This window comes from Sebastes umbrosus, chromosome 9 (assembly GCF_015220745.1).
Source record: "Sebastes umbrosus isolate fSebUmb1 chromosome 9, fSebUmb1.pri, whole genome shotgun sequence".
NCBI lineage: Eukaryota > Metazoa > Chordata > Actinopteri > Perciformes > Sebastidae > Sebastes > Sebastes umbrosus.
In genome coordinates this window covers 12581979-12604694 of record NC_051277.1, presented here as the reverse complement: position 1 = coordinate 12604694, position 22716 = coordinate 12581979, and the positions used below count along the sequence as shown (strand labels likewise).

The 22716-nt window shown below is 37.5% G+C and overlaps 3 protein-coding genes across 4 annotated transcripts; all 3 read right to left on the bottom strand.

Moving 5' to 3' along the window:
* Positions 1 to 1160: 1160 nt before the first annotated feature.
* On the bottom strand, positions 1161 to 13513 carry LOC119494785. 2 transcript variants are annotated; one of them, XM_037780914.1, is made up of 10 exons: positions 13399 to 13513; positions 13285 to 13315; positions 11435 to 11491; positions 10833 to 10967; positions 8592 to 8708; positions 6419 to 6560; positions 5427 to 5540; positions 4697 to 4851; positions 2118 to 2351; positions 1161 to 1352 (listed from the first exon to the last, which is right to left on the bottom strand). In XM_037780914.1, the coding sequence occupies exons 1-8, from the start codon at positions 13415 to 13417 to the stop codon at positions 4741 to 4743; spliced, it is 726 nt and encodes a 241-aa protein (XP_037636842.1). In that variant the 5' UTR covers positions 13418 to 13513; the 3' UTR covers positions 1161 to 1352; positions 2118 to 2351; positions 4697 to 4740. The 2 variants fall into 2 exon arrangements, with proteins under 2 accessions (XP_037636842.1, XP_037636843.1); XM_037780915.1 differs by having other exon boundaries at positions 8592 to 8704; positions 13399 to 13471.
* Positions 13514 to 15549: 2036 nt separating this feature from the next.
* On the bottom strand, positions 15550 to 19806 carry arl9 (ADP-ribosylation factor-like 9). The gene is made up of 4 exons (XM_037780221.1): positions 19391 to 19806; positions 17771 to 17948; positions 17509 to 17684; positions 15550 to 16097 (listed from the first exon to the last, which is right to left on the bottom strand). The coding sequence occupies exons 1-4, from the start codon at positions 19637 to 19639 to the stop codon at positions 15921 to 15923; spliced, it is 780 nt and encodes a 259-aa protein (XP_037636149.1). The 5' UTR covers positions 19640 to 19806; the 3' UTR covers positions 15550 to 15920.
* A 1315-nt stretch (positions 19807 to 21121) lies between these two features.
* On the bottom strand, positions 21122 to 22338 carry LOC119494910 (snRNA-activating protein complex subunit 1-like). Its single transcript, XM_037781138.1, has one exon. It carries the CDS (start codon positions 22202 to 22204, stop codon positions 21122 to 21124), a length of 1083 nt encoding a protein of 360 aa, XP_037637066.1. The 5' UTR covers positions 22205 to 22338.
* Positions 22339 to 22716: the final 378 nt, after the last annotated feature.

The window sequence follows — 22716 nt, the reverse complement described above, 5'->3', positions numbered from 1 at the left end:
AGTAAACTTATAAAAGCGTGATTACTAATATTACTGTGAGAGGTCATGAAGTCCTGATGGCGCAAAACCCGAGTCACTCTGGTGAAAGGGTGATCTGAGTCTCTGATGTTGTGCCATAAGAGCCCATGAGAGTGTGTGCAGAATTTGAATGGAGTGTGGTTTTGTCTGTTGCTAAGAGGACTCTGCAGGGCTGTGAGGAATCTGCCATTTAGAGGCTGCCAGGCTCAGTTTGCGTCAGTTTGTGCAACCTGACTTTTTGTTCCACTTAATGCAGCCGCTCTCAAAGGTTTGATGACTGAATGACATTTTAGGGAGTCAGGTTATGATTGAGGGCCGCACACATAAAACTAAATATATGTCCCATCTGACTTCCATATAAAACTGCAGAGTTGTCCACCAAAGTCCCTAACTTTAGCTAACAGCATTATCATTGATGATAAATCCAGCAACAATTTCCATGCAAGTAGCTTTCTACAAGTTTTTGTTACGGTTAGGGGGGCGCAGTTTTGTCTTAAAAAATGTCATGATACTATACTATATTTTTATGACATACTATACTATGACTTCTTTATGACATTCATTTACATAATTAAATGATCTAATAATATAATATTATATAATTAAATTAATTTTATTTATATAACGTCAAATTATAACAGACGTTCTCTCAAGACACTTTTTTTTCTTTACATACTATGACATTTTTATGGCATATTTTACTATATTTTTATGACCTACTATACTATGACTTTTTAGTGACATCTTAGACTGACGTTTTTGTGACGTACCATACATTTTACATTTTTTCACTTACTATACTATGACGTTTTTTGTGACTTTTGTGACATACTATGGTTTATCATGATATATTCTGACATTTTTTGTGACATACTATACTATATTTTTATGAAATACTTTTTATGACCTGTTTGAAATACTTTACTGACTTTTTTTTAACATACTATACTATGACTTGTTTATAACATTTTTATTGCATACTATACTATGACATTTTTATGATTTTTTTTTAAATACTATACAATGACTTTTTTCGAGATATTAAACTGTGACTTTTTTTCATATAAAAGACATAGCTTCAAGGTATTTATTATCATATGCACACCAATTACAGAAAACCAGAACATTTTCAATAAAAATCTTCTCAGGCTCCCTTTACTTCTTTTTGGCATAGGCTGGGGTGATTGGGGTCCCTGATGATCCTGTTGGCCTTCTTCCTACACCGTTGGGTGTAGAGGTCCTCCAAGAATGGCAGTTCCGCACGGGTGATGTGAGGATGTCAGAATAACCTCGATGGTGCACTTGCAGAAGTGTCCGTGTTGATCCTCCTGAAGCTGCAAGGAAGAAGCCGTTGTCGATAGTATGTCGAAAAAAAGTCATAGTATGTAAAAAAAAAAAAAAAAAGTCATAGTATATTATGTCGAAAAAAAGTCATAAAAAAGTCATTGTATAGTATTTAAAAAAAAAAGTCATAAATAAGTCATAGGATAGTATGTAAAAAAAAAAAGCTTGAAAAAAGTCATAGTATAGTATGTCGAAAAAAAAGTCATGGTATATTATGTAGAAAAAAAGTAATAGTATATTATGTCGAAAAAAAAGTCATAAAAAAGTCATAGTATAGTATGTCAAAGAAAAAGTCATGGTATATTATGTCGAAAAAAAGTCATAGTATAGAATGTCGAAAAAAAGTAAAAAAGTCATAGTATAGTATTTTCGAAAAAAAAGTCAAACAAAGTCATAGTACAGCATGTTGAATTTTTTTTTTTAAAAAGTCATAGTATAGTATGTCGAAAAAAAGTCATGGTATAGTATGTAAAAAAAAAAGTCATGGTATATTGTGTAGAAAAAAGTCATGGTATATTATGTCGAAAAAAGTCCTAGTACAGTATTTCGAAAAAAAAGTCATAAAAAAGTCATAGTACAGCATGTCGAAAAAAAAAAAAAAAAAGTCATAGTATAGTATGTCGAAAAAAAGTCCTGGTATAGTATGTAAAAAAAAATGTCATGGTATATTGTGTAGAAAAAAGTCATGGTACTGTATATTATGTCGAAAAAAAAGTCATAGTATGTCAAAAACAGTCATTATAAGAAAAACTCACCGCAGAGACATCATCACCAAGACAGCGAGACAACGGCTCTTCTTCCTCGCAGGTTGAGCAGGATCAACATGGATTCCAGGACACTTCTGCACGTGCACCATCGAGGGTATCCTGACCGGCTGCATCACCGCCCTCACATCATCCGGACGGAGCTGCCATTCTTGGAGGACCTCTACACCCAACGGTGTAGGATGAAGTCCAACAGGATCATCAGGGATCCCAATCAACCCCAGCCTACGACAAAAAATTAAAAAAATTAAACCCAATACATATCGAATCGGCACCCAAGTATCATGATAGTATTGAATCGGGAAATCGGTGTATCGTCCCAGCCCTAACACACACAATACGTTTTGGTGATAAACACTGACTGTAAACAGAACTATTTGTTGACAGACGAAGAAGATCTTTTAGCTCCACCTGGTTACTGAAGGTTACACTCCAACAAATTTCCTCCTCTGAAAAATATTGTTAAACTAAAAGTCAGCTTTCTTTTTTTTAATGTTTGTCCCCATCTCCCCACTACCTTGTAGTCCCAGGTCACGATCGCGGCAGGCTAATCCCAGATTAGCCACCCAGTGGGGTGTCGGTTCAATCCCCTCTGATGTCTAGCCGAGCCGTGCTGGGCCACAAACCTGACTTGATCTAAAGCCCACGTTGGCTGCCCCATGCCTGAAGCGCTCCAAATGAAATTACAGCACAGGGCCTCAACCTCTGAACACGTCAACTGTGACTATGTTTTATGTAACACTCGCTCACACAACTGTACACGGGATTACAGTGGATTTCCAAGATGAAGCCCTGGCACCCTTTGTAAACTATGTGGCCAGATTGCGGTATTTTCCGAAAGTCATGACCTCTGAAAGGGGAAAGGGAAGCTTCTGAAAGGCTTTGGTAAAATGTTCTCACACTCAGACTGCACATGGATGCACAACAGTGGCCTGAAGTGACACTGTTCAAAATATCTATGAGTGGGAAAACAAAATGCTCATGGCAGACACACATCTGTCCCAAATTAAAAACTTCAGAGAGAGATGGACAGGAAGTGGTGAAACTCACAAAGAAGGTACAAAATGGAAAAAATAACTCTTTAAAAGGCTAAAATACCTTCAAAATAAAAGTCAGTGAACTGATGCTGTCTGTGTGCAAGGATTCATACACACATGGTTGTGATATAAATGCAGAAAGACCCTGAGGATCACTTCGGACTGAGGCCGTTTTTATTTCCAACATTATTCATCTTCTCCGCTCCAATATATTCAAAAGGTCTGAGATTTAAACCGTCAGTCTTTCATAAATTCTAGTATCGCAGTCCAAATTTTTTATTCAAGGTTTTATACACATGGTAACGACATCAACAGAACCGCAAAGAAAACAGACGCACCAATGTGGGTTGTTCTCACTCACATTTCTCCTCCAGACGAATCTAAACATATTTAATAATTTTATAATCTTTCAGCTTTGTTTTCTAATAAAATAATAATAATTTTTACAGTTTATAGTAATTTTAGGGCTGTCAATCGATTAAAATCGTTAATCGCAAATTAATCACACATTTTTTATCTGTTCAAAATGTATCTTAAAGGGAGATTTGTAGAGTATTTAATACTCTTATCAACATGGGAGTGGGCAAATGTGCTTGCTTTATGCAAATGTATGTATATATTTATTATTGGAAATCAATGAACAACACAAAACAATGACAGTTATTGTCCAGAAACCCTCACAGGTACTGCATTTAGTATAAAAATATGCTCAAATCATAACATGCCAAACTGCAGCCCAACAGGCAACAACAGCTGTCAGTGTGTCAGTGTGCTGACTTGACTATGACTTGCCCCAAACTGTATGTGATTATCATAAAGTGGGCATGTCTGTAAAGGGGAGACTCGTGGGTACCCATAGAACCCATTTTCATTCACATATCTTGAAGTCAGAGGTCAAGGGACCCCTTTGAAAATGGCTATTCCAATTTTTCCTCGCCAAAATTTAGCATAACTTTGGAGCGTTATTTAGCCTCCTCGCATCAAGCTAGTATGTTATGGCTGGTACCAATGGATTCATTAGGGTTTTCTAGTTTCATATGATGCCAGTATCTTCACTCTAGAGCTCTTTAAATGCGTTGAATGAGTTCAAATTGCGTTGATGTGTTAAAGAAATTAGTGGCGTTAAAACAAATTTTGAATGTTATTATCGCGTTAACTTCGACAGCCCTAATTCATTTGTTTTAGTTAATTTTCATGCTGTCATTTAGATCATGTCCTTAAATACTGGTGTGTTTGGTCATCTTGACTTCTCTTTTTGTCATTTTATGTGTTTTATTATATGACTGCTTGTCGTAAAGCTTTACAGTGCTGATTAGCTCAAAATAATTTGTAAAACACTGAATGGCCGAGGTAAATAAAGCACCTTGTTTTAGGGCTTTATTTAAATGTCCACAACGATCATCATTACTGTCTTTATCATTTTTAAAAATCAAGATCTAAATATATTTGACTTCAGAACTTTGTATCATATTGTCAAAGTTTTATTGAATGTGCTTCACATACTGTAAGTGTACAAACTAGGAAAGCACTGACTTGGTTGCGATGTTGAGGGAAGCTCAGCAGGACAAGACGTTGTTTCAGCTCCACCCTGGTACTCGAAGAGGGATGTAGTCCTTGGAAAGTGGCTTTGGTGTCGCCAGCATTTCAACACGAGCACTCGCTGTGGCTTCCCTCGCTGCCTTAGAAACCTGAATTTAGAGATTCAGACATTTAGTTTTAGAACTGACAGCCATTTCAGAAAAAAAAATAAAGAAACTACTGGCCCCAAACTCATGTCTTAAAAGATGTTAATCATGTTGTACACTCAGCTGCTGTTCAAGCAAAGGATCTTTTGTCATTATACATTTTTCTGTACGTCATTATGTGATTCATCCATCAAAATAAGAGCCAGACTGCAAAACCACAGATCATAAGGACAGCCAATAAAAAAATCTGGCAATGGCGTGTAAGCAGAGGACGCATCGAACAGTAATTTGGCTGATGACAATGATTGGAAAATTCCATATATAATTGAAAGAACTACTCATCATGTGAAAACAGCTCTACAGTTTATGACAGAGAGCTGGATCAAACAGCTGGAACATATTTGATTGATGAGTGATGTCAAGCATGCAGCCGTACAGTGAGATCTGTTCTTGTTTTGTTGAGATGTTTGTTTCATCCAAGACTATTTTTGAAAGAATGTACAAGACATTTTGAGTCCTCTGCTGTTTATTAAATTGGCATAAACTGCATCAATAAATAATTAAGTAGGTGCTCTTACAGTGCCGAGCTCGTTGCAGATGATGCCCTGCTTCAGTCGGGGCCGTGACAGCTGGACCACTCGCTGAGAGATTCGAGCCGTCTTGGAAGCGAAGGAAATGATGGACTCAACACTCTGACGAACACAAGCAGACGAAGGAAACACCTTTGTGGTTATTATCTAGAAATATAACCATCAGCTGAAGAAAAACTGGCCGAGGAAGGTCTAGATTTGTTATCATTGGCTGACGTTTACATCATGATATCAATATGTACTGTGATATAATACACTTTCTGGAAACTCAATGTCTAAGTTTATATAATTTAATGAAAAAAAAAAAACATCTGCACACTCAATCTGCGCAAAAATCTTTTTAATAGACGGGCTTTTCGAGACCTTCATCAAAGTCTTTTCTTGAGCTTTCTCTGATCGCAAGCTTATTAAAACGAGTTTTTGCACAGACTTGAGCGTGCAGATGATTTTTTTTCCATTCAGTTTGATAGTCTATATCTCTAGCACCTCAGCTAAGTCTGATTCTATTTTTAATAATTGATTAAGATGTGCACTGGAGAGTGCCCTGATCAAGCCCCTCAGTTTTTTTTGCACCTCTTGATCACATTTGTTGTTGTTTATGTAATATCAATTTTTACCTTTTTTATATGCGTAAACAAATCTTAATCTGATACTGGGTGAGCTGTGTTTTTATCTCTATTTTTAATAAGTTTATATAATTAAAATGATCAGAAGAGAATGTCTTTTCAGCTAATACTGTGAATTAAATACCAGAAAATAAAGGTACTTTATTACATTAATGCAAAAATCCTGTAAACCAATATTGCAACAAAACAGTTCCCATTGATTATTGATAATTGGAGGAGAGAAGCTTCTTTTAACAATAACACAAAACGACAGGGTCAGAAATGTATTGCAACTATTGCAACTTGTCAGCCAACATTACCACTTAGCATTGCCTGTGGTTTTTTTCTAAGTGTGTAAGTGCTGTAGGATCTTACCTCTCTGTCTCTTTGGAAGTCAGGATGGTCCTGTTTGGGGTTGGAGAGCTGCAGCAGTCGCGGTGTGATCACAACAGTCCTCATGCTGAGATCGACGTGCCAGATAGGACAGTTCTTCTCACACTGAGGGGTGTGAGGAGGCCTTTGGGACCAGCAGAAATACATTTTAATATACTACTAGAAATAAACATTTGAAGAGTCAAGTGTTTTTTTATTGAGCTGTATGTGTCTAACAGATACATCAATGAGCTTTTCTTTTAAAATGTATTATATTATTATGACTTTCTTGTAAAATGATGTCTTTATCATAAAAATATCAGTTTTTCTCCACTAACAACTGTTTCTAGAAAATCTATGAGTGATTTAAGTACATCTGTGGTAAATATTCTAAACATAAAGGCCCTCTTACTTATCCTGGAGCTTTCAACTGTGTCTCACAGAGGGTCAGAATAAAACAGTCGCTAAATACAGTTGAAAAGCTCAGAGAATAGCTCCAGTAAGTGGACCTTACATTCAGAGTATTGACCACAGATGTGGCATCCTCGTGGCACAGTGGTTAAGATGAACACCATGAAACTGCAACGTTCTTGGTTTGGTTCAAACTGGGGATCTTAACATGTCTCTGTCCCACTATCTACATAATAAAGATAATAAATAAACAAAATCTCAAGAAAATGTCATGAATCTCAACGCTTAACACGTTCTGACATTTATTTTTAAGAAAAACAAGACTTCAAGACAAGATGTCCCCAAACTAAATGCCTTTCTAAGCTGTATTTTCATGAGAAAAATATTATATAACTGGTGGAATTTCTAAAATATCGGTTGATACTCTGTTGACCTAGGATGTGCCTCATCTGCTCCAAGTCCCAATCTCTCAATAAACAACATAATTAACACATGAAATACTTAATCATGCTAATAATGAATCATGAATCTTGACGATGAGACCAAACTAAAGATGTATTTTCATTAAAAATTACATAACTGACGCAATTTCTCAAATATCGGTTGAAACTCTCCGTGAAAAAGCAGTTGAAGTGATGACTATAACACTATTAGCTTTAACAGAGGGCTGGTACTTCAGTATTGAGTATTTGAGAAGGTGACAAATTTGTAAGGGCACATCTTATTAATGTTTAAAATGAATAGCAACTTTCACTACAGTGATCATTATACCAAGGTAAGCCCTTTTACTCCCCAGCAGCACATATGTGTAATTTTAGAAATAAAGGTATCTGATTTTTATCTGCCACATGCTGCTTTGTGTTTTGTCTGGTTTATTTATTTATTTATTTCGCTTTTTTGTGTTGTTTTTTTGGAGCAACAAGATGAGAGGATTAAGTTTCAGCAGCTGGTGATGATTATTTTTTGGTGTAGGGCATTAAAAGAAGCAATCAATGTAATGTCTACTATCTAAATTACAAATACTCATTTTGTGTATTGCATTCAGAATGTAAACCCTGTATAAGTCTATCTTCATGTCCTACAACATGTGCTGCTGTGTTCAGGATTTATAAAAAGACTTCCGCGGCTGTCTGCGAGTGTCCCGGGGGACGTGAACTTTGGACAATAAGCTCTATTGTCTCCGCTCCTCGCTCTCCCACAGTCTGACACTGAAATAACAGATGTCCAAAACGCTGGCTTCCTCATACAGCGTGGAGACGTTAGTGTTGGAGCGAAGCCTCTGCTTCTCGTATTTAACTATATGATATATTATATTCTGCAGCGATCGTATTCTAGGCTTTGGTTCGTACGTGGACCCCGCCGAGGGAGAAGGAAAGCTTTGGAGTTTTGAAGTCACAAATCTGCCAAAAACCGATGACATGGAGATCTAGTGAAGAGCTGGAAGTGGAGATAATCTCAAAAACAGAAATCTCAAAGAGTTCGTCATGATCCTGTCGCACATACTGCACACATGTATTAACATTAAAGCAGTGATGAGCTGTTTGATATGATGAATATGTTTCAAAATTGGTTTAAAAAAAAAAATAGGTGTCTGTTTAAGTGATGATTTCTAAAGAAAAAACAATGCTTACTGAGCCCAAAGCCCAAATAATGTGCTTTTAAATAACCTTAAACATCAGAGCACTAATTGGACCTGAGCTTGTTTGGTTCAGCTCCACTTGTCCTCACTTTACTGGTTGTGTTTGATGTCTAATGAGGCTTTTACCTCATTTCCCGGGAGCCGCAGCGCCTGGGTAAGGGTGTTGACAAGCGGACAATGTGCTTGTACTGGGATGCCATGGAGGAAGTACGTTGGGTCTTCGCCGCCTCCTCCTCCTCCTTCCTGCAGGAAAATGGAGGCCATTACTACATCCATTATATGTTGTGTGTCTGGGACAAAAGAATGTCTTGAGCCAGAAGGAAGGAGGAGGAGGGGAGATACAGAACAATAGATGAGTGTCAGTGCACAGCTGATGACGGAGATATGAGCGGAAAATCATCTGTACCCACAAACACATTTAAATTTTAAACACAGACAGTGGGAGGACACACAAGGTCAAATGCTCCCTGCTGGCAATTTAATTTGGACTCATTGTTCTGATCTTGTTTAAGGATTTAAGGAATGCATCGTCTTTGCAAAGTCATTCCTGGTTGATTGTTAAGGTTGAGGCTGGTGATATTCTATATTGTTCTTATTGTCAACAATTGAATTGATCCTACTAACAAGTATTGTCTTTGGTTTATTTTGATTCAATCCCACTGAAAATAGTCCCCCAAAAATGCAATATTTACTCTTGTTTGAGTCATGTTTGCTTAAAACTACAGCGTGCAACAGTTAGGAAATTACTAAGCTGGTTTTCAAATTGAAATAATATTTATTATTATTCACGCCTTCAGTAGGAACCGATGGTCTTGGTATGGCAGTGTATTAGGGCCGTTGTAGGTAAAAAAAAAAATTAAAAAAAATTACAGGAAGGGGAGTAATATTCCAAGAAAAGAATATTCCAAGAAAAAAAAAAAAATCGGAATTTCCAAGACTAAAATTGTAAATTTACAAAAACAAAATTACGAGAAACTCAGAAATTCTCTGAGATTAAATTCACAAATTTATGAGAAAAATTACTAAAACATTCTCAGATTTGCAAAGTCATTAATTTACTAGAAAAAACATCCAATGGCCTTAATAAGCCGTAATATCTTAAAATTATGTAAAACAGAGAAAAGCAGCATTATTCTAACATTTGAGAAGCTGGGACCAGCAAGTGATTTTTTGCTTAATGAATGACTTTAAAAATTAATCAACTATCAAGATTGTTGTTGATTATGTTTTGTCGACTGGCATATCGATAAATGGTGTAATTGTTTTGTCACTACGAGTCGATCGACAGAAAATTCATCTGCAAAACATTTTAACAATTGATTAATTGCTCAAGTTAAGCAAAAAAGCCAAACATTCACTGGTTCCAGCTTCTCTATTGTGAGGATTTTCTGCTTTTCTCTACTTTATAATCACTGCAAACTACGTATCTTTGGGTTTTACACTGTTGGATGCAATGGGCATTTTTCGCTATTTTATAAACCAAAAGAATTATAATAATAATTATTATAAAAATAATTAATCTGCAGATTAATCCATAATGAAAATGATCCGTAGTTGCAGCCTGATATTAAATGAAAGCACCAGCTGCCATACCCTACATTTCACCACACTATTGATACTGAGGTATCAGGCTACACCGGTAATATTGTGATATTTGATTTTGTGGACGAGGACCAGACAGTCTGCCAGATAATCAGATTAGAAATTAACAAAGTAGACTTCTTGACTGCAGACTGATGTGATTAGATGTGGAACAGCGGTGTATTTATCAGAAGTAACAGAATATACAGTATTTATCACAATCTAGATTTAGTATTCAGATAATCCAATATATATTCATAGTGTATGTATTCAGCAGCCTAAATCAACAATGTGAATCTCTGATGAACTTCCTGCTTCGACACAAACCAGCAGGTGATCGCTGTCATCTTAAATTACAGTAAATTACTATTATTTGTTCCGGGAGCTGCACTTCCTGTGTGGGCTTCTGATTGAATCACACTGTGCTTTTAATCTGACAGCCGAGGCGAGGGGGGAAACAACAAACAATATCAAAATAAAAGCCTCTGTATAGCTGCCATCACAGCTTCTCGTCCACTAATTGATCCTGACGGCTCTCTGGGGGTGATCACTTCTGATCAGCTGGCATCAGTCCTGAACATCACTTTGCAGTTTCCTGAATCAACTCTGTGCCAAAGAGGGACTTTAAAAGACATTACTGATTCAGCTCTGCAAACATTTTCTCAAATATGTCGATGCAGCTCGGCATAAAAGGCTCGTCTGGAGCAAGAACACAAACAAACCCCTCTCATGCCTTTTTGATAAGAGTCATCAATAATGTTTGTGGTGCAGACAGGCTACAGTTACCTCCGGTGGTCCTCCCATGCTGAGAAGTCTCTTTTGTGCTTGGCTAGGTATTGGATTCTTGCACTTGGAACGGCTCCGAGCGCTGAAGCAGAGGGAGACCATATTGGCTCCTGGTTGCCCCAGACCAGCCTCTCACTGATCAATGAAGAGATGAAAAAAGTTTCCAGGAAGGAGATGAGATTATGGCAGTTGGTGTAGAAGCAGAATAAATATTTTCCAAGTGAAATAATGACACTTTCAATCAAATGTGACCACTGTTCATTTTCCTATTGTTTTGCCCTTTTAACAACACACACAAAGTGTGCCAGGCATCTGTCTTTAATTATGTAGTTTAAAGAAACGGCACTCAAGGAAGGAAACGCTGACCATAGAGGCTGCTGGAGTCAATTTCACACTAGATCGATGAGCAAACATGCAATTTCATATGATGTAACAGCTGGAACACGCTGCAACGCTGACAATGTTTACAGACCGAGAAGAATACAATGAACAGAGGCCACTGTGATAAATCTTGTGGTATCAGAGATGTTTGTTTTTACAATATGCAAGAATGAATCCGATTTTAATCAAGAGGAAAAAATTTGTATGACTCAGCTACTCACCAAGGAGCCGTGGTCGAAACTGTTTTTGAGGTTTTGTGCAGCGCCAGCTCCGAGATTCTGCCAAGAAAACATAACATTCCCAAAAAACACAAATCAGCTTTAAATACCAGTGTAATTCAGAGACTTTGGGCCCAGGGGGAACATGCAATCACTCAGTGGGTTTCCCGTCTGTGTTGAGGGTTTTTCCTCTTTCTGGCAGAGCTGTGACATAAACTGGTCGGTTAAAAAAAGTTGGCTTCGAACTCTGAACCTCATCGTGGCCACTAATCAAAGTCAAAGACACAACTGTGAAGTTTTAGATCCGTGAGTCGTACATCTTCATGACAGGTTTTTCATTTTGCAGGACTGACTGTTAGAAAAAAGTTTACTTCAACTTTTCCTATATTCCACGATGAAGCCTCAGGAAGGTATATGGACATAGTAAGATATAAATAATATAGGTAACACTTCACTTTAACACCCCATATTCACCATTTTTGAGCAGTATATAAACATGATAAACTGTTAATAAGACATTACAATGTAGGTATATTAGCAGACATAAGGATATTCAAGTGTCTATTAATGTACAGTATTTTCAACAATTATAACTTCCCCTATGAAGACACATTTTATATAATTACAAGTAAGGGATAATGTACAGCGAGCCGGTCATTGTTGTGAAAGAAACCCCAACAGGGCGATGCGGCGGTCTCTCATCGCCCTGAAGGGGTTTCTTTCACAACAATGACCAGCTAGCTGTACATTATCCCGCTTATTACACGGCTACTTACTTAAGAAATCAATAATTTGACACAAAAACGGTCCGAGCACTGCGTCCATATCTGCTATAAAAAAATAACAGACCGTAGAACGTCATGATTAACCAATCAGAATTGAGAGGTCAACACCGCCATGTAATAACTTTGTTATAATATGTCATTCATCATGTTTATATACTAACAAAAATAAGACAAAACATGAGGGAAATTCACATTATAGCAGCACAGAGACTAAGAGGTAAGAAAAGCAAATAAAAATATGAAATAGATAAAAAATAAAAGAAAGGAAATTAAGATAAATCAAGAGATGACATTAAAAAGATATATACACATTGCAAAACTTACGACCAGTGGTTCCTTATACATTTGTTGTTGCTATTTCAACTGTTAATTAATTACTTATTACTAATAATTTCTGTTTTTGTTACCTGCCTAGTGACTATGGATGTAAATTAGCATTCTTGCCAACTCTGGCACGTTTACATCTTGTATTTTATACTGATGTTCATTAATGTGCTCTGTCCCCATCAAATAAAAAATAAAAAAATTAAATTAAATAAATGAAATTTCAACTGTTACCCATAATTTTAGTTAGCTATTAGCCATTTGAACTGTGTATCCAAGACGGAAATAAGGCAAAACTTGAGGGGGAAATTCAGATTAACTTACAGCAGCACAGAGACAGACTTAAGAAAAGCAGAAAAACAACTGTTTGAATGAAATAGATAAAAAATAAAATAAGGAAATTAGAGATGACATTAAAAAACTATGTTATATATACAGTACATTGCAATATGTGGTTCCCAACTCCTTATCCATTATTACAGTCAACTACTTCAACAGTTTATTTCCTATTTCTGGCTAACTATAAGTGTGTAGAGTTATACATATGATAAACTACTATGGAATATATATAGAAATTATAAATAAACAAATAAATGAGCAGACAAACACACTGGCAATTATTCAAGGTTACTTATAATTAGCCATTATTATCCATAACTATAACAAACTGATCCAGATTTGTAAACTTTTTGTAGCTGCATCTTAAAAAAGTAAGAAATTCATATAAAAATGAAGTGACTTCACCTGTCTGATGGACCGAAGCTGGACTGAAACCCTGCAAGAAACAACAAGAAAAGAAATTAGACTGATAATACAAGACTAAAAATATTTGAAGACATAACAAGTTAGTAGATTTACCTTGTTTTCCAGTCATCATCTAAACTTGCAGTAGGCTGGATGTGTCGGCTTGCTGCCTGTTGATGGTGTCACACTAATCTCCTGCTGTTGCTATGGAGCCAGGAGTCCTTAGCAACCACCATCACACCTGAGGACTCCTTGAAACTGGAGTCTGCACACTCAATGCCATCTTATCGTCTCAAGACTTCCGTTAAAAAGAAAGTGATACGTGATCAGCGGTGACGGCGGCTGCTGGATTAAAAGTGCTCTGATGGCAATGTTTGAAAAAGGTTCTTCCTCACATGTCAGTCTGCATCCTCAGATAAGCTGTTATTAGTTTTATACTCATAAGCAAGACTGTATGTGGAAGGTCACACAAGGTTACAATAAAACACACCAATAAATTTAGTGGAAACAATTTATTAAATTGTGAAAAAACTGTATATAAGACAATCAAACTGTTCACACAATACTGTTTGTTGAGATGTTTTGGTATTGGAAAAAACGCTCTGAAAATGTGGATGAATTTTTAAGAAAATGTGCTCTTTGAAACATTTAAATTCCTAAAAAAGAAATGGTACACATGAAGGCTTTGCACACATCAACAACATAATTCCCCTTCATCCCAAAGTTAAGAGTGGTTAATTAAACATATATCACCGAATAAAACAGTATTAAGACAACAAAACAAGCAGCTGAGCGCATCTCTCTGAACAAGCAAAAACACAACACTAATCCAAAAGACATCTAGAAAGACAATGAAATCTGGTTTATATTTCTGTTTTCGGAGTTATTTTTTAAGATAAAGTAAATTCCCTTTTTTAAGATAAAGCCTTGACACTTATCAAAGTATTTAACAATGAACTTGTGTCATAAAAGCAATAATGTTTTAAAGCTGTCATCTGTAAAATGACGATAAAACAGCTGATTATTGAAGGGAAATATCCACTTTACCTGCTCCGTTCAACAACTCCGTTTATTTTAAATATTAATGAAACATCAGAGAGCTTGACAAAGGGAAAAGAAGTTTAATGTCTTCTTTTTATTAAAGCTGTAAGAGTCAAGTTTGCATGTTGGCGGCCCCACATGGCTGAAAGAGGTCACTGTTTGAAAAATGATAATTTAAATACTCATAAATCATGTCATGTACCATCACAGCAGCCTTAAGGTTTGTTTCTTCATCAGAAGGGATGGGAGCCTCACTTTGTACTCTCGTATTTGATATGAAAATGCTGCACAGTACAGCTTTAAGTCTTTATGTCGAGGTATTGAATATTCTGTGAATCGTGACAATCATTATGATACAGTCCAAATCAGAAAAATAAATTTGCTTAAAATAAAAAACTACATCCATGATGCTAACAGACTGTTAACTCATTGCTGGTGATAAAAGCTGCATCCTGCAGCTACACAACACAGATGGCCTGAAATAAATCCACTGTGATTGTGTACCATCTGACAATCTGCATTAAAACCTGAAGGCTGAACTGCTTCTAGAGTTGCTCGTGATTCATCATCTACAGTGCTTAAATGACATGAGGAGAAAGAAGCAGTCTTTGTATAGAGAAACATTCATGATCTATTGGTGAAACTCGTCACCTGCCTGGATGAGAATAAATCTTTGGTGAAGATAACATTTGAACACAAGTTGTTAGGAGTGTCCTGTAGGCCCCCAATTAAATTAACACAACTCATTTATTAAAGGGATAGTTTGGGTGTTTTGAAGTGGGCTTGTATGAGGTACTTATCTATAGTCAGTGTATTTCTTACAGTAGATGACGGTCAGCACTCCCCCAGTTTGGAGAAACCAACAGGAGCAAGGATACTAAGTGATGTACTGCTGTGAAACATATTTTAGCCACCTATAAGAAAGGCCCACCTAAAAAAAAAAAATCAATACATGTTTGATATTCTATACGTTTATATATATTTATAACAGGAGTTGCTGGTCTACCGTTGCCTCGATTGTGTGACTTTGGTTAGTACGAATACCAGCAACTCCCATGTTCTGCAAGGTAAAATTACTGTTTTTGTTGATGGAGTCTGGCAGTTTTGAAGGAAGTATAGATGGATACAACAGCTTCAGTTCCCCGAGGTAAAGAGGTGAAAATATTCATAATATAGCGTACATTTAAACTAATATTGATATTTTTATGTGTAACATTCTTTTAGGTGGCTAAAATATGTTTTGCTACCGGCCCCGTCCACAGCAGCTGCTGGCCGACCGTCATCTAATGGAGGTAATACACTGACTATGGATAAGTACCTCAAACACCCAAACTATCCCTTTAAGATTCGGTCTTTTGGTAACGGTGAAACAAGAAAATAGTTGTCAAATTCAGTGAAGTTTTACACTTCCAAATCAAAAATGTAGGACTTTTATAATCCTAGCTTTGTCATACCAAAACAACAAACACATTTTAAGTTTCTCATAAATAAATAAGAGTTTCAGCTGACCTGGTGTAGTGAGAACATTTAGATGAAAAGATGCAGAGAACCTATTACATTTTTTTTTATCAAAAACCCAGGGCTAAGTGAGTGTTTTATCTGCCGTCACAAACCATCTGGATGATCAGGTCCCGAGCATCCTGAACGCCGGAGCTGAGCTCTGCCTCGCCCTTCTTCACGTAGGTACCGATGAGGAACAACCTGCGGTCTCCGACCTCAGACAGAGACAGGGCGTCATGGAGGTCGGTAATGCTGCAGGCTCCTGGAAGGTCCTGGAAACATCAGACAAACATGAGGACACATCTGGGTGGAATTTTTAATCATCCCCTTACTTTATTATAAAAGATACATCAGAGGATATTTGCTCTGTACTGGACAGGGGCGGATGCGGTTGAAGGGCCTCTGAAAGCAGCAGGGAAACTACCTTCTAAGTGGTTTCAGATGATGTAAGTAAAGCATCCTCTTTTCCTTTCTTTCAATGTATGAGATGTGTTATCAGCTTTTCTTGGATTAAAAGGCAGAATTATTACGATGTTGAATTCATGTAAGATTTATAAAATCTGATTAACAAAAATATATTTTGATCATTTTTTTCCACTGACACAATTGAGTTCTGATAAAACAAAAGATATGCTTTCATACTAAATATGTATTTATTTATTTTGATACAAATAAATTCACAAAAACTTCACAGAATTTCCTCAAAAAAACCCAACTGTGTTTCTCCAACTGTGTACAATGTTACTTTGACTTTTTTTTTAAATCAAAACTAACATATCTACTCAAAACTCTCTTTACCAGATTTGTGAGAATGCAGCATCTTTAATTATTCTTATGGCATGACTTTTTGTTTATAATAAAATGAGACAATCTTTGTGAAAATGTGTGCAGTCTATGTGGCTGTATTGGTGATGAGGAATTTTAAAATCCTTCAAATAGTGTCTGTGTCTGATTGTTAGACCTTTAAAACGGCCTGTTTTACTCCTGTGTTTGCAAACACTTTTCATGGAATCAGAGTACGTTAATGTGCTTTGGGTCTCGTTTACCCGGGTACAGTGCAAATGAAGTGCGAGCTGTTACGGCTTCTGTGTAAAGAGCTGGATTGAGGAGTGAATCTGTTCCCTCAGATGCTAGTGAGACGATCAACTGAAAAACACAGCTGAAACGTCTTCTGTGCAGACACACTGTTACTCCATATATTAAATACGTCATCAATTTGGTAGTGAAAGCAGGTTACAATCATGTGTTTTACATTTTAGTGGTGATGCTATGACTTACATTTGGATCACACTTTTACACATTTCTGAACCGAAACAATAAAATCCCATCTGAACACAATAGCTGAAACGATTAATCAATTTGTTGATTGACGGAAAATGAACTCTGCAACTATGTTGATGATTAAAACAGAATATATTTGCATTATGGAGTTTTGTTCGGACAAACAAGACATTTGAAGATGTCACCTTGGAACCTGGGAAACTGTGATGGACCCTTTACACTATTTTCTGACAATTTTTAGACCAAACGCCTAATTGAGAAAGTAATCGGTACATAAATTGATAATGAAAATAATCGTTCGTTGCAGCTGGTGTGTAAACGAAAGTCTCTAATTATGAACTGTTGAAAGTCCTTCGAGGACAAGAGGCCTTTTGTTCTGGAGAGTGTTTCTGTCACACTCACCTGTTTGTTGGCCAGTACCATTAAAGGCAGGCGGGGGTCGGACGCCAGCAGCTCATGTAAATGCTTCATAGCGACGGGGAAGAGCTGTGGGTTGGAGGAGTCGACCACAAACACCAGCAGCAGGGCCCTGGACATGTATTTCTGCCAGTACGGCCGTAGATCCTCTTTACCTCCAACTGACAGACACATATGACATCAAACTCATGACTGACATGAAGCAGAAGTGACATTGTTGATAATCAGTTTTTGAGTTGAGACTTACTTTCTAGGAACTCGATGTGCAGATCCTCTCTGTTGATGGAGACGGCGTTGAAGCCCTGCGTCGGCTGCATGTCCTGCTCCAGGACACCGGTGGACAAACAGTGCAGCAGGCTGGTCTTACCGGCTCCATCCAGACCCAGAACCAGAACCTGGGTCCCCGCTGACTCCACAGGCTTGGACTGCAGCACACACAGACCAGTACATATTAGATTATGGCTGGATATTATGTGATACACGAGTTCTGTACTGATACCATAAAGATACTTATTTGATACCGAACTTTGAGAAATGCTTTTACACAAAACTCTTGTTTCTATTTAGAAAAATAAGCCTAAGTAAACTCAGATGAAAATATTGAATATTGCCCTAACATAAAGCAGTTGTACAAAAACTTAGACATAGACTAAAGCATAGTCTTAAAAATCAGTAACATTTGATCAATCAATAACTAAACACTAAAAAGAATCTGCATTGAATAGCAACTTTCAGTGCCTGACAGTTTGATACGATAGAGCTGAAACATGTATACAGAAATTTAACTACAACAATTTTGGTAATTGATTTACTGTTTTAAGTCAGTTGTCAGACAAAAATGGTTGCAAAAAAGTTGGCCTCTTTAAGCATGTGCATGCTTCAAGGGGCACTTTTTTTTTTACTTTTATGTTAGTACTTACTTGTGTTTGACATTTGTTTTTGCACTATTCTTTCCCAAAGGAATAAATAAAGTATCTATCATCTAAAATGTGACGATTTTCTGCTTTTCTTTTGTAACATCAATATAAATCAAAAATAATAATTTTAAGTCATCACCTTGAACTGTAATGGGCATTTTTCATCAAGAAAATGATCTATAGTTGTATTGTATTGTTAGTAATTTTCCGTAAAATGCATATTTTTTTCATGCTCAGTTTATTGTTTAATCTATTTAATATATGTTTTTTTCTCAACTTTTGGGATGCGATAACTGGACCCACAGCCAATACAAAAAAATATTTTCAAGACAGTGATGTGACACAGAGTTTATAAGAAAGAAAAAATGTTAATGTATGTATATTTGAGATTTGTAACTAACCATTTCATTATCCCTTCATTTGCAAAATATTTTCCTGATTAATTATTAGTCTTTTGGTCTGTAAAATGTCAGAAAAAGGGGGGGAAATGTCCATCACAGTCTCCCAGAGCCCAAATGATTCAATTTACTGTCAAATATTCACATTTAAGAGCCTGGAACTAGTGACATGTTGGTATTTTTGCATGAAGAAATTACTAAAATGATGACTAAACTAAAATGAATTGTTAAATTAGAAAAGTTGTTAATTTTCTGACACTCAACTAACCAATTAATTGTTTAACTTAATATATTTCAGTCAGTGTGATAACTACATTTCCCAGAATTCCCCACAGCAACCCCTCAGACAACTTGCCTGAACTTGTTACTGTTGTAACCATAAAAATTAAAAAAGGTATCTAGCTGATTTTAGTAGTAGTTTATAAAGTCTGGATGATGTTCATGATTAAAAAGGCAAACCTAAAACACAATATATCTTCTGTAGCTGCTGTATTTAGAGTGTAACGTTAGAAATGTGTCTTCATGAAGGTGTGTCCCGGTAACGTGTCTTACCTCCGGTGCTTTCGGAGCTTCAGCAGCAACAAGCGGAGCTTCAGCAGCAGGGACCACGACAGCTTCCCCTCTTCTCTCCGGCTCCTCTTCGGCACTTTGACCGTCTTTCTCCGGTCGTGTTTCAGGCTTCTTCTCTTCCTCCCCGGAGGAGGAGGAGGAGGAGGAGGTGAAGGTCCAGATCAGATAAGCGACTCCTCCAGCGACCGCGACGGAAGCACCGACGACACCGGCTTCCCTCAGACCCAACATGATGCTTATTACCCGTCCGTTTCCGCCATTGTTGTTGACTTTGAGTGGAAGTTTTTACTTTGAATCCTCCTCTTCTTCCTCAAGCTACTCAACAAGTGGATTAACAAGACAGGAAGCTGTCTGAGGAGGAACCCCGGTCGGGTCTAAATGGGGACCCGCAAACCGCGAAATCTGCAAAAAAACATGCACAAACTCTCGCGAGACTCGCTGCCCCGACGACCTTAACTATTCGAGATCAACGGCTTAACCTTAACAATCTCGCGAGAGTTTCCACAGTTTGCGGGCTACCTTCTCGCCACTACCGAGGAAACTCCTCCAAACGATACTTCCGGTATGAAGAGCACCACTTTTGTTGATGCAGTGTTACAATCTCACCGCTTGAGGGCGACATGTTACAGCCACTATTTACTAATTACATAGACTAAAATAAACAAAAAACTTATGCTTTTATGGTATGATGAATTACTGTATTACTAATCCACCCAGTAGTATAAAGAATTTCAAATTGACTCCAAATTGAAGCAGTACAACATTAAAATGTATGTTAGTGATAAAAACTTTAAATAAAATCTTTATATCATGTTTATAGCTTATTTGTAAATTGTACATTTTTATTATTTTATTCTAACGTTTTTATCTATTCTTTTGTTTTTATCTATTCTTTTGTTATTATACAGTTTGTCTCGCACCAATAATGCCAAAGAAAATTCCTAATGTATACCTGTTACACCTGGCAATAAACACCATTCTGATTCTGATTCTGAAAACAGAAAAATATAATATTCAACGCTTTGAAAGCAACTGTTCTGCATAATGAGTATTTTTACTTTTGATACTTTCACTACATTTTGCTGATAATATTTCTGCACTTTTAAGTAACATTCAGAATTCAGGGCATTTACTTGTAATGGAGTATTATAAAATAAAACATCAAATAATCTTTTTTGCATAATGAGTTCTTGATACTTTAAGTACATGTTGCTGATAATACTTGCAGGTCTTTTAACTGGCTCTGAATACTTCTTCCACCACTGGTTATAATACCAGTGGTGGAAGAAGTACTCAGATCATTTACTTATGTAAAAGCAGAAATACTCTTATTTTCTTATTTGTTTCTACTCAACCGGATTCTGAAATCATACATGCACATCCATGAATTAACATGGTAAGAAAACCATTAATATGGTAACAAAAAGCATGTAGGCCTACCAAAAACGGTGGTGTTGGTTGGTGTTTTCTGTGCAGACGTCAAGGTTTGAAATAACCAGCTGAGTCACCTGACAAAAGACAAGACAGTCCAGATTGTGAAGGTGAGAATGAAATACATTTATTAATAAATCAAAGAATCCCAGTGAAAATCAACTCAAATCCAACTGTTTATCAAACTTAAAAGGTTTATTTTCCTTTATTTAACCTGGAAGAACAAAAAACAAAGAACAGAACTTCTTTGTGGAGCTGAACGTCCTCCTCCCTCTCTTCCCATCATGCTTTGAAAGGTGCCGTGTGGCTGGTCCTCTTTACTGGGACCCTCTCCTGCTCAGGAGCACTCAGGAGCCACGTCTGGAGCTTGCAGTTCTCCTTCGTCAACCCGAGACTCTGCCAGGTCCGAGCTCGCAGTGACGGAGGCCTCTTTCGCTGCAGAGCCGCCGTGTCCTGGAGCTGCTCTGCTCCTGAGCCGGAGGAATCCACCGTCTCAACCTGTCGATGCCTCCTGGACTTGGACGCGTCTGGGAATATGCCGTAGCTCTTCTGCTTGATGGAGGACAGGAGTCTGGCCCTCCTGCTGCTGGACTCAGCTGGCTTCTCCTCCTCTTCTTCCTCCTCCTCATCAGAGTTCTTGTCTTTGTTATCCTGTGAGAAAGTCTTCTGCTGCCACGTGGTGAACTCTGACATGCAGTCTTTCAGGCCGGCGGAAAAGCCTTGATGTGTCATGGTGGCGTGGCCTTTGACCTCCACCGTGGCCTCCTTCAGCTTCTCATACTTGCTCTGGATGTTGGCCAGCTCCACCAGGACCTCTGCAGAGGCGAGCTCCTGGACAGCTGTGGTCCTCCCAACAAACTCTGCACACAAAGGCTCCCTCTTTGGCTTCCTCTGCTTTTGGAAGCTGAGGAAATGTGGCATGGCGACGTAATGTATGGCTTTGGCTGCAACAAGCTTTTTAATTATATAAGCAATATCTTGATGCCCAGAATCCACAGAGTCCTTGATAAACTTCTGGACTATAGCCCAGTCCTTCATGGCGAGTCTAATCTGCACAGGTGGAGTGGCAAGTTGTGTATAGTACAAACCATACATCAGATATAAGGCTCCCACTCTGATCTGGTAGCTGTATGGAGGCAGGAAGAACTTCACGGCTGTGGCCAGCGCTACTCTGCAGAATCTCTTCATTTCACCCTCACTGATGATACCTATGAAAACATCTGAGAAGCTCATCTCCCTCCAAATGGCTGAAAACTCCTCATACCTGATGGAGTCAGTGTGCTGGAAACGAGCCAGGAGTTCCTCCACATCCTCAGTCAGAGGATGGTAGAAGAATTCAGAGTAAAAAGGCTGCGCACGAGGCATCCTGACCAAAAAACAACAACCTCAGTCAGCACTGAAACTCTTAAGACTGCTTGGACAGGAGTCTGAAGGAGCTCTGGATGGATTCACAGCACATGGGGTTTGTCAATTACCTGAGAACCACTCCCACAACGTGAGGGAGTCAATTATGGTGATTAAGGCTGCATTCAAATGGTGTCGGAATAATCAGAAAAGTGAGTTCCCGACTGGGGAAATTCATGTGAATGTCCCATTAGGTTGCAAAAATGTTGGTAACCTACACGACTTTCCTTGTCATATTACGCAGAAACATGGTGGGCGAAAGTATATGTATGATGTAAGAAAGGTTTTATTAATTCACGTCTTGCATATCATTTTTCTGCTCACATGTAAGTAAATATTTGTAATATGGTAGGCCTATTATGTAACTAGTTGCTGTCCACGTAGAATGATGTAGATTAGTTAGAAAAGTTATTCATTACCCTGATAACAAGTTAGGTAAAGCAATATGTTAGTGGTTTTAAATATATATATAT

Bases quoted from the DNA above. Each gene is read 5' to 3' on its own strand.
- LOC119494785 (XM_037780914.1), bottom strand. The intron at 10,968-11,434 runs GTGAGTAGCTGA...TTCATTGATCAG, and splicing joins GTTTCGACCACGGCTCCTTG to TGAGAGGCTGGTCTGGGGCA. The intron at 8,709-10,832 runs GTAACTGTAGCC...ATTTTCCTGCAG, and splicing joins GCATGGGAGGACCACCGGAG to GAAGGAGGAGGAGGAGGCGG.
- arl9 (XM_037780221.1), bottom strand. From the start codon at position 19,639: ATGTTGGGTCTGAGGGAAGCCGGTGTCGTCGGTGCTTCCGTCGCGGTC. The intron at 17,949-19,390 runs GTAAGACACGTT...TGTGTGCTGCAG, and splicing joins AAGCTCCGAAAGCACCGGAG to TCCAAGCCTGTGGAGTCAGC. The intron at 16,098-17,508 runs GTGAGTGTGACA...TGATGTTTCCAG, and splicing joins TGGTACTGGCCAACAAACAG to GACCTTCCAGGAGCCTGCAG.
- LOC119494910 (XM_037781138.1), bottom strand. From the start codon at position 22,204: ATGCCTCGTGCGCAGCCTTTTTACTCTGAATTCTTCTACCATCCTCTG.